Source organism: Pseudorasbora parva, chromosome 3 (assembly GCF_024679245.1).
Source record: "Pseudorasbora parva isolate DD20220531a chromosome 3, ASM2467924v1, whole genome shotgun sequence".
In the NCBI taxonomy this organism is placed as follows: domain Eukaryota; kingdom Metazoa; phylum Chordata; class Actinopteri; order Cypriniformes; family Gobionidae; genus Pseudorasbora; species Pseudorasbora parva.
The window spans coordinates 31,272,726-31,285,105 of record NC_090174.1 but is presented as its reverse complement, the minus strand read 5'-3'; the positions used below and the strand labels follow the sequence as shown (position 1 = coordinate 31,285,105).

The window sequence follows — 12,380 nt, the reverse complement described above, 5'->3', positions numbered from 1 at the left end:
GATAAAGCCTTCAAAGCCCTTTCAGCAGAAAAGAACTGCACATACTAAACGCAGACCTCAGAGAATACACTGAAAATGAAATCATTCCTACATGAGAAGCACATAATAATGTTAAAACGTAATTCAAACCATTATATTTGCTATTATCAAGATTGTAATTATTATAAGCCACATTACTGTGAACAATTTCCATATTTTTTCAAAGTTGCAATTAGGATGGTATTATAAACCTTAACGGTTTAAGACAGCGATTAATAATTTGCAATAAAACATGGCTTTTAATGCTACTTAATAATCATGTAATTGAAGCCACAAATTTTTAATACATTTCAGGGTTTGAGAAATTCACGATTGGTGATCCTTGAAAAATTTTCTTCGATCTTGATTTAACTAACACTTTGAAAATGGTAATAAAAGGGTGGTTATAGTTCCCTTTCATCCAATGGAAAAAAGCACATGACCTTTTATATAACTTCTCTTGTGCTCCATGAAAGTCATACAAATTGGAATTACATGAATGAGGGTAAATTTTAGGTGAAGGTTAGTTCACCCCCCAAAAAAATTATTCTGTCATTAATTACTCACCCTCATGCCGCTCAACCCGTAAGATATTTTTATAGTGATAGGGACACTATACTGTAACAAGAACCGTCCATCAGATGAGATGTTAAACCAAGGTCCTGGCTCTCTGCAGTCACAAAAAATCCCAGGATGTCCTTCGGAAAAGAGTCGGGGTGTAACCCCGGTATCCTGTCCAAAATGTCCATTGGCCTCTGTCCTTTATGACCTCCCCATATTCCGATTGGCTTCTTCACTCGGTCTCGTCTCCACCAATAAGCAGGTGTGTATAGTGGGCGTTCTGCCGCAATATGGCTGCTGTCGCATCATCCAGGTGGATGCTACACATTGGTGGTGGTTGAGGAGATTCTCCTCCTTCCATGTAAAGCGCTTTGAGTACCCAGAAAAAGGCTATGTGAATGTAACAAATTATTACACTTTCATGGTCCAGAAAGGTAGTAAACACATTGTTAAAATAGTCCATGTGACTCCAGGGGTTCAACCTTCATTTTATGAAGCAATGAGAATACATTTTGCGCAAAAAAATAAAATAAAAATAACGAATTTATTCAACAATTTTGTTCTAGTTTGAAACAGTGTGCGCGTCATCATCATTACACGCATGCATCGTGGTGCTCGCGTAAACACCATCGGCTGCCGTAGATCTCAAGGACGCTGCACTATTTACAACGGAATCTGCGTAGGAGACTGATAGGCTAGAACTTATTTTAACAGGTTTTGAATGACATGAGGGTAATTCATGACAGAATGTTCATTTTTAGGTGAACTAACCCAACACAGAGTTTTTGACCCAAATAAATAAATAAATAAATAAGCATAAAGGTAATAAAAAAGGAAATGAGGTAAAATGCATTTCTAACTTAAACATACTCAGTCATAGAAAAACAACAACAACAGTGATACAGACAGAGCTGTATTTACAAAGCAACACAGATGCTTGACCACCAACCCTGAATGAAGACAAAAAACGAAATACACATGACTACTCAGCATAAATATATTCCTTTCCCTAAAAAAAGGGTTTTGTTGTTAACTCATGACTGATTGTGGCCCGTGAAAGCCATTACGTTGCATATTATTTAGTCAACCATGTTTAAACACAAACATGCTAGTTTCAGCTATACAGCTGGAGAAACAAAGCACATTCAATGCTGAAGGACATTTAACTGTCCATGCATTTACCTTCCACCAACAGACTTTTGAGTGAACGAGTGGGTAGGCACCATGTTTCAAACAAAGGTTTGGCCTTCACCATCCTGTTGTTCTGCATACTGAAAATCCATTCAAATCTAGGTGCTTTATGTCTCGTTCTATCCTACAACTTATATTACATTCTAAAAATGACAGAGGGACAAGGAAAAACTGACAGATCAGAGATGAGCGATGAGAAAACTGACATCAGTTACACAGATGTGTTTCATCGATGCATTCGAGAATTTTGAGTGTATAGTAATTTGTGCAGTCTTTCATAACCGTTAAGTTATGTATATATTGTAAAAAATAATAAGCTGCATATTCGGTTGAATCTGTAACTTTTCTTACAGATGTTTTGAGAACATTTTGACATTTTAAAGATCACTTGCTTCCATGTCTGAAAATCTTGTTATCTTCCAGTGAATGTCTCTGAGTTATCCCTAAAATATATGCAGAAATTACAAGTGAAATATGCTGATCAGGCATCGTCTTTCCTGCTTCTGTATGCTGATCTGTCTGTAACCTCCATATCTTTGAGAACTCACATCTAAAATATCCAGTGGTCACACTCATTTATGCATGTATGGAAGTATTAATGACCAATTGTTCTGGTAATTATTGTAAGCATCACGTTTTCTTCAAGGCACTTCTGCATGAAACCAACATATTAAGCAGATTTCAATGTCAAAACAACAAAAGACACACACACACACACACACACACACACACACACACACACACACACAGGTTCTCACTTTTAAGATTGCTTCTGTAAACACTGCCTCACAGTGGATGCACTTAAGAGAAAAGGTTTCCACTAAAACTCTACATAATAGTTCCAAAATGTTTAATGTAAAATAATTAATTTGTGTTTAAAATATACTTTCATTATATATATATATATATATATATATATATATATATATATATATATATATATATATATATATATATATATATACATATATATATATATATATATATATATATATATATATATATATATATATATATATATATATATATATATATATATATATATATATATATAATGAAAGTATATTTTAAACACAAATTAATTATTTTATAAAAATAAAGATAAAGATATATACATATATATATATATATATATATATATAATGAAAGTATATTTTAAACACAATATATATAAATATAATGAAAGTATATTTTAAACACAATATATATATATATATACATATATATATATATATATAGAGAGAGAGAGAGGGAAATATTTTAAAAAGTAAATATTCTGAAAGCATTGAATGTAATCCCATAATAATTGAATATAGATTTACAGTAGTAACATTAAATCATATTTTATATGATATGATATGATTAATATATTGTTTAAATACGATGGACTTATTATAAATATGGTGATTATCTCTCAGGTGGAAACCCAACTTAATATATGTGACTGGACCATAAAACCAGTCATATAAGGGTCAATTTTTTGAAATATGGATTTATACAATAAACAAGCTTTCAATTGATTGGACAATATTTGGCCGAGATACAACTATTTGAAAATCTGGAGTATGAGAGTGCAAAAAAAGTAAAATATTTGGAAAAATGCCTTTAAAGTTATCCAAATTAAGTCCTTAGCATATATTAATAGAATATTAATACTAATAATACCTTTTTGATATTTTTAAGGCAACATTTACAAAATATCTTCATGGAACATGATCTTTACTTAGTATCCTATAATGATTTTTAGCATAAAAGAAAAATCTATAATTTTGACCCCTACAATTGTTGGCTATTGCCACAGATATACCCGTGCAACTTATGCCTGGTTCTGAATCTAACATGTCAAATGTTAAAGTTAGTCAGCTGTTAATTATCATGTTGAATATATAGTGCCTTTTGCCCCAAAAGCAGATATCCATTTTCTCTCAAATGCCATACTTTTACATATTTTTCCATTATTGAAAAACTGTTGCTTAAATTAGCTTGAACAAAACTGAAAATCATTAAGAAGACCTTTGTCTCAAAATATATTCAACAATGATAGTGATTTTTATTTGCTACTTAAATCTACAACATTTTAAAAATGCAAAATATTGGCACAAATTAGCGCAGAATTAACTTTGTGTTGCTGCCCGCGATCAAGTCAAGGATCAGCCAAATTTCCACATGCATCAAATGCGGTTGTATTGTAAAATGTTGCGGCAAGTTTTTATGCTATGCTATAGTGTTTTAGAGAAAAATCTAATCAAAGGAGCCTATAGCCCTGTTGTTCAATATTAAATCAAGTTTTTTTAAAGTTCTGTACCTTGTTTGGATGGATGAAACTAGGGAGAAAGCACATTGTGAGTGACTAGTTTAGTTAAACTTAAGATTTTGCATATAAAAAACTTGTGATCATAAAAAATGTGTTTAAACCTAACTGATAACAGCTTTAACTTTAGAGAAAGCTGCGACATAAAAAGGTCAAAAGGACAGAGGTTGCAGCATAAATCCTTGTTATAAGGTCCAGTCTTATCTAAGCTCACTCTAGTTGAGTCAGTTACTTAGCAATTTTCAGTTTAAGGGAAGAAATGGGTTCAGTTCTGTCTGGCAGCATTTCAGTGTCCACTATGAAATGGCCTGTCAGGAACACTGACATCCTGACGTGGTTCTGATTAGGAGTGAAGCTGAGAGCATAATGCCCTGCAAATGAAAACTCCTCTCAGGATGGGACTCTTCTTGCTTTCTTATCCCTCCATATCTCAAAATTAATTTATGAAGTTGACATTTGTTTGGGTGCTTTTACTATTATTCGAAACAACTGAAAGATGTCTGACAGATGTAGTGGCAGTCCTGACTTACATGGTGCCCTTGGCCAGATCAGACAATTACCTGATGAAAATCCTTTTATTATGGTATTGTATTGCTGTATTTTAAAAAAATACACTAAAAAATTGTGCAGGTTTGAGCCTGTTGGGCAACACAGTGATTGTGTAGAGTATTTTACTTCTTTTTTTTCTTTTTTCTTTTTTTTTTTACAGGATTTAAGTTAATCTGGAAATATGAACTCATGTATGAGGTAAAAACAAGATAGGTTTACACAACCCATGGTTGGGATTGTCATATTCGACTCAGAAGTGCAAAAAACTTAAATTTAGTTATTTCCAACACAACAGTTTATGGTGTAGAATAAATATACAACAGGGAAATACACTTATAAATACAACAAATATGCTCCGCATATCAGATTCTATATATATTTGAAGCAGAGGTGCATTTTATTTTGTTTATCTTGGCAGGCTGTCATTCATACACCTAACTTGTTTCCAATAAAAATTTTGACTATGTTTCATTTAGAGATTTTATGAATTTTAGGTATTAAAATAATAATAATAATAATAATAGTTCAAGCAGCGAAACTTCAAGCAGCCATGTGTGCATGTGGGGGGCAAAGTGTGGGTGTCTGCGATGTTTGTGTGTGCGCCCATGTGTGCTCACCTTGCCTGACTCAATCTCATGCTGAGTGTCAAACAAGTGACCACAGGACACTAATGAGGACCAGATCTGAGCCAACTCAACATTCAGCTCCTACATACACCACACCACAGTAATCTGACAACCCACACTCTCAAATCATTTCTACTCTTTTACAGAACATTTTTAGAAAGCTAAAACCTGAACCAAAGTAAGCTACAAGCACACACAATCCAAACCATGTACATTTTAAAACCACCAATACAACAAGCCCAGACATAAACCACTTATCTCTAACCCAGTGGCTCTCAACCCTTTTGATCCTAACCCTAACCACCCATATGGCTATAATATTTCCTAAAGTATTTCTGCAGAAATTATGAAAACAGTTTGTTTTTTTATCAACAGAAACCAGTGCTGCTTTACTTTAACCAAGACCCCCAATGGGCCCCGTTTGAGAACCTGTGCTCTAACCCAAACTAAGCCAAAACACCTATAACACAAAACAAAAACAAACTGACTTCAACAGACCTAAATTTGAGACAACTTAAACACCTCTATAGGCCTGTTATTCTTACAACATTCACTAATCAAGTTAAAGATCAATTAAGATTAATTCAAAACAGCAGGAGACAAGAAGACACACAGAGAATTTAAAATACAAACAGCAACACAGGGGAAGAAAGGCATGATGAGATTAGAGGCAAAAGGCTGATCTGATGGCTTTGTGCAGATCCAAAAAGAATATTCTCTTATATAACGGCCCGGACGCTAATCCCTCAACACCACCGTGCTGCAGTTGTTCTTCACTCACTGTAACTGCCATTACAGGCCGATTATGACCATCAGCAACACATTTTAAGAGATAATTGAAAAGCATATTCATCTGGTGCTCACACACTGGTTTAAAATAGCTTGATCTAGGGGATTAAAAAGAAAAACAAGAAGCTGCTGATATGATAAACAAACCATCCAAACAAACATATTTTAATAAGACATCTCACAAGGTGAACGCACACATGTGGGGGTTTTACCATAGGCAGGATACAAAGAAGGCCTATTTGTGCTTATTCATAATCCATTGACTGCACAGAAGCAGCAGCGCAAAGCACACCAGTAAAGGAAAAGAATCAGATCGATTCATGCAGTTTTCATATTAAATAGTCCAAGGATCACATGATTTGCAGTACATTAGTTTTATGGTTGTTAGGCTTTGTTTTGACTAAATGTATTAAATTGACCTTTTGGAAAGAGACATCACTTCAAGCCATCCCTCTCCCCATATGTTGTGTACAGGTGCAATTTCTCCTGATACACTGACCCTAATACAATCTGCAGCTTCTTAAGGTCATCAAGGCATTTTATGTTTCATATCATATCCACCTGAACACACTGTTTTATACATGAAAATCTTTTTAGCTAAACAAATACATAGCTTAGACTAATTTATTTTATAGGCTTGAACCATTTTTCACTGCTCAGGTGAGCCACCCATTGTGTGGCTGCAGCATTAACAAACTGCTGTAAAGGGACCAGTCTGCCTCCACTAACCCGAGCATCACTTTAATGGCTTAAACAACCAGATTAAGATGCTTTTTTTTTTTTTTAATTAAACAGCAAGTAAACCAATATAAATCGCTGTAACATCAAACATTTAAAAAAAATCCCAGATAATGAAACGATTGGTCTAACACTAACAATTCCTAACATGAAAACAAACAGACTTTAATCTCACCTCGAACATTGGAGATGGTCTTTTTTCGGGCAGTGTACATCCCAGCAGCTCGGCGAGGAACTTTGCCATATAAATATGTGTTGTGTGTTTCGCCGGTATAGATTGTAAACTCCGCTGGCTGTTATCACTACAGAGCCCACAGGTAGTCTTGTTCCAGCAGCGATTTCCTATAGCGGTTTCCTTCGCTCTTTGGATTTTCCTTTCTGCATTTCTTTCAGTCCGAACTCATAGGACTCGTTTTAAAGGTGTGACAGCTCATTGTCTTTGTCTAGAGAAGAGCGCGTGTGTCTGCATACAGCGGCTCGCGAGCGCAGTAGAGTCGAGCTCATGCCACTTGTAATTCTCGTGTAGGGGAGGGAGAGAGCTAGAGAGCTGGAGAGGGATCAATGAGGGACGCCAGATACACAGATGTAAAGCTCCGACAGGTTGCCTTTCTTGAATCTATCTAAAGAAAGTTTTCCGGCTGTTATTATTATGATATCAGCAGTAGGGCCTAGGATATAGGCTGTGCTGCTGTTTTTCGGAAACCACACGTCGAAGCCTTCATTTGCGCACAAATTAAATAAACCTTGCCTAATAAACCTGTTGAAAAGATGATATATTTAGGATCATACATTGCAGATTAGATGACATGCTAATTGGTGTCAGTGTCAGTTTTGGAGTGTGCAAAATTATTATATTTTAATAAGTGAGGCCCAATATTTTCTCGCCTGTCTGTGCATCTTTCTTTTGAGTATGTTCAGTCTATCATGGTCACAGATGGTCTACTATGACAAACTTTAACAAAAATAACTATCAAAACTATCAACTATCAAAAATAACATTCCAATCAATCGCAGGTGGATGAGAGATAAATCATTGTGTTTGTTTGATAAAGACATTTTGCCTTTTGGGCAATTAATTCTGATTGCTGTTTCACTCTTGGATATACACTTTATTGCCAAAAATTTTGGGATGGCTGACTTTACATGCACTTGAACTTTAGGGTGCGTTCACACTTGTAGTTCAGATAGTTTGGTTCGTTTGGTCCGGACCAAAAAACAAAAACAAAACATATAGTTCTGGTCCGCTTAGCGTTCACACTGGCATTTTTAACAGCGAACCTAAAGTTACCGAACCAAAGGCATAGGGAGACGGTCACAACCTGAATGGTCCTCTTATATGACGTAGGAGCTCGCTTACCGAACATTCAAAACAATGCTGTGTGCTGGATTAAAAGCGATCATTTTATGCATGTACATATGGCATTATTTTTTACCAGCTGAGAACTCATGAAGAGCTCATAAAATGTTCAAACCATTTAAAACAGCACCAGGATTTCATCCGTTGTATGCAAAAAAGAGATGGCAGTTCTGTCATCTGTACCGACAAATGGGCAACACAGGTCCTTTGATGAGAAGAACCAGGTATGCTTTTTGTGCGTTTTTCCTTGCATTTTCGAAACACAGACCAAATGTTGATGAGGCACTTCCTCATTGCTCTAAGTTTGCCCTCTAACGTTAATGTTATTCATTTTGGATACACCGATCTTTCCGCGTCGTCAAATCAGCTGACTATGCATCACATCTTGTGACATTAAGTCCGGTTTTTGGTTCGTTTACATGTCTTTGGTCCGTGTTGCGTTCATATATCAATCGAAACGCGCCAGAGTTTGTTTGGAAGCGGACCGAGACCCATCTTTTTAGCGGTCTCGGTCACCAGGGTTCGTTTTAGGAATGAAATGAACCATTTATGAAATGAACCGCATTAAACAAGCAGTCGCACCAGGGTTCGATTTAATCGGACCAAACATGATAAGTGTGAACAATGGCATCCCATTCTTAACCCATAGGGTTTAATATGGAGTTGGCCCACCCTTTGCATGCAGCTATAACAGCTTTAACTCTTCAAAGCATTTGAACAAGAAGGCCTGGCTTGCTGTCTCCACTCTAATTCATCCCAAAGGTGTTCAATTGGGTTGTGCAGGCCAGTCAAGTTCCTACACTCCAAACTCACTCATACATGTCTTTTTGGGCCTTGCTTTGGAAGGGACCATCTCCAAACTGTTCCCACAAAGTTGGAAGCATGAAATTGTCCAAAATGTCTTAGTATGCTGAATCATTAAAATTCCCTTTCACTGGATCTAAGGGGCCACGCCCCAACCCCTAAAAAACAAACCCCACACCATAATCCCCCCTCCACCAAACTTTATACTTGGTACAATGCAGTCAGACAAGTACCGTTCTCCTGGCAACCGCCAAACACAGACTTGGCCATTGGATTTCCAGGCAGAGAAGCGTGATTCATCACTCCAGAGAACACAACAGTGTTTTATACAGCTGTGCTATGGAAGTGACTGGAACACCTGAATTGTATCCCAATACTTTTGGCAATATAGTGTAAGTCACAATAGGGAAGAAAAGACTATTACAACTTTCGATTCATGCTGACTTTAAAATTCAGTCTGTTCCCTGTAGAAAATAACCCAAAAGTCATATGGGCTATATTTGTATAGCATTAGCATTATTTATACTGTAGAGTGTGACTATTCAAGTGTGGTGCTGATAGATTGACTGGTGTTCAGTCATTATGCCATTTGAAGTTGTAATTCAACAGCCTACTGATGCGAGAGCAGTCCATGAGTGGTTGAGGTCTCTGGAGACCTTCTTTCCTCGTGTCCTGGAGATGACCTAAATGGGTAAAAACACTGAGTTCAGATGGGCTCCTAAATGTGTTCAGAGCTTTTTAACATTGACTGATGGATTGGTGAACATACATAATGCAAACAGAACAGCAAGATAAAGAGACTCACACTGTCCCTGGCATGAAATCATAAATCACACTTTAATGTTAATCAAATGTGACTGAGAATCACAAATCAAATGGTTGCCCAGTGGCATGTGTGTGGCTGGCAGTCTGTGATACATCTGATGCAAAGTGTGGTTTGCCATCGCTGTCAAAAATTCAAATTCACGCGTCCTAAGGCTCGAGCTGCTGCGCCTCTGAAAAAAGCCTTCACTTAACATCTGGCATGAGGTTTATTTCTATTACAGTTAGTTTGTTCCCCTCTGTTTTATTGACAGCAGCAGGTATCTAATGCTGTCTAATCCTTCATTCACTCTTACACCCAGAGTCCCATCTGTTTACAGTGACCTTTCATGACCACACAAGGGGGGGTGAAACACTCAGTTTCAGTCAGTGTCATGTCAATCTTGAGTACCTATAGAGTAGCATTGCATCCTGCATATCTCCGAAAAGTCTTTATTTTTTTTATAATTATATAAGAAAGATGCGCTGTTCCGAGTCTTTCCGAAAAAAGCCGAGCGGGTGGGGGCGTATCGTGTGAGCGGAGCTAAATAATGACATGTGCGTCGTAAAGAGTCGAGTGCGTCGTAAAGCTGTGTCATCCCTAACAGCGGGAAAAAAACTTTATTCAAAATAAAAATATGGCTTTTAATCAGATACAGCCATACATCTATGATCCGGAATCAGACCCAGAGGCTGCAGTTGAACAGGAGCAGCAGCAAAAACGACTAGAGCAGGACGTCTCTATGTGGTACAAGTTATACACTAACTATATAATATGCTTAGCGGCTTGTGTTATTTACATATTTATACTTGAATTATATCCTCGTATTTTTGTCTTTGAAGGTGTACATGTGGGAAGTGCAGTTGTGCACGTGTGTGTGTGTGTTTACGCGTGGTTTGTGTAGACAGTAAGCGGACTGGTTTTGCACGGCAGGTTAAGTTAGTGTTTACATAGAAAGACACGGAATAGTAGCGCATTTGAATGAAGAAGCGTGCTTATTTAGTTCAACATATTTCCCCCCTCTTTGTGTATTGTTGTTTGGAGTGCTTTTACAATACACAAACATAAAGTTACACATATAGTGGCCAGCTAAACAAATGTACACGCACTACACATCGCATGCTCCATTGATCAATTAACTATACGTGATCATGTTTGGGCTACTTGATGAGCATAGGCAAAAAACACAGACATTTGAATCAGTCTTACTCACCGCCTGCGGTTCTAACGTTGGGACTGCTCCATCCTTCAGCATTAGGCGATCGGGAAAATCCGGCGTCGAGCTGGGCCTTGTTTATGAAACAGTCGGCACCGAAATGCAGCGAACAGATATAAACATTCGCGCAACTTAGTTGCTGATCCGGAAAAGCAAATTACATCCACTGTTGCCTTAACGCGGGGTTTTTGGGGAATCTGTGCAGGACTGTCTTGGTCTGGCAACCAAAAACGCGCTTTTTTGGTGACATTGTTATGTGCACATCACCTGTCCAGCATCCTACAAGCCAGCGCTTTGATGGGGGTAGCCTGTTACTTTCGCTCTCTCCCTCTCTCTCTCTCACGCGCTTCCGGTAGAATTGTCCGTAAGACCCATACAAGGAAATTCCGCCCCCATTAACGTCAAGGGGACGCATGATCGCAAAAAACTTGCCGAAACTTATGACTAACCGGAAGTAGTATTTTTGACAAAGAAATACTCCCATCAAACGTCCACCTTAACTTTTGAAACTTTGTCTATGTTTAGTATGGGATTCCAAGTCTTTAACAGTGTAAAAAGATCAGTATGCATGAAACAGCATTTCACCCCCCCTTTAAATATCTTGCATTTTAAGATTGATATTATGCAGTAATCATACAATCTTTACTAATAGTGATATTAAAACAGATGTTAGGCTTAATATTAAGAAATGTGCAGTTTGTGAAAAATTAATACTCCAAATAAATTTGAATTATAATAGTAATTATAATTTATATTAGTAAGTCTCAAACAATATGTCAGTAAATTACTTGGTATGAAATAAACGTATTTTAAATACAGTTTGCTCTAGGTTTATTTCACTACACTGATAATCAACACTAAAACATTTGTTAAATACCTTTATGACTGTTGGATTTGACAGATATTTGTATTTATGAACCTGTCCTATTTCTGTAGATGTGTGAATATTTTTTATGTGGTGTCATAGGCATCCAATTCACTGTCAGACAGCTTTGTCATGTTCTCAGCTTTAAATTCTCTGGTATCCAAGCAGCTGAAAGAGGTCTCCATGGTAATACTGCATTTGCTTTCTCGTGACATTGACTGTTATAATACCAAGCTTGCAGTGTTCCTTAAAAACACACAGTTCCTCAGAACATCAATTACACTGTGATCTTACATTTTTGTGTTGTATTTGTATAATGTCATAGACATTACACAATTCTCTCTGGAATACTGCTGGAATTCTCATTGGTCAACAGCACAGTTCTGTGTCGTCAAATATATTATATATATATATATATATATATATATATATATATATATATATATATATATATATATATATATATATATATATATATATATATATATATATATATATAATATACAGCAAGTGACTATTGTCTTCACACATTAAAATACTATAATCGTTTTTT

At 36.5% G+C, this 12,380-nt stretch overlaps 1 protein-coding gene across 1 annotated transcript in view; it reads right to left on the bottom strand.

Moving 5' to 3' along the window:
• Window positions 1-7,276, bottom strand: part of rasgef1ba (RasGEF domain family, member 1Ba) — an 88,099-nt gene extending 80,823 nt beyond the window's left edge. Inside the window, exon 1 of the mRNA XM_067438417.1 lies at window positions 6,959-7,276. Within this exon, the coding sequence (XP_067294518.1) occupies window positions 6,959-7,027 (69 nt within the window). The 5' untranslated portion in view covers window positions 7,028-7,276. The remainder of the gene's footprint in view (window positions 1-6,958) is intronic.
• Window positions 7,277-12,380: the final 5,104 nt, after the last annotated feature.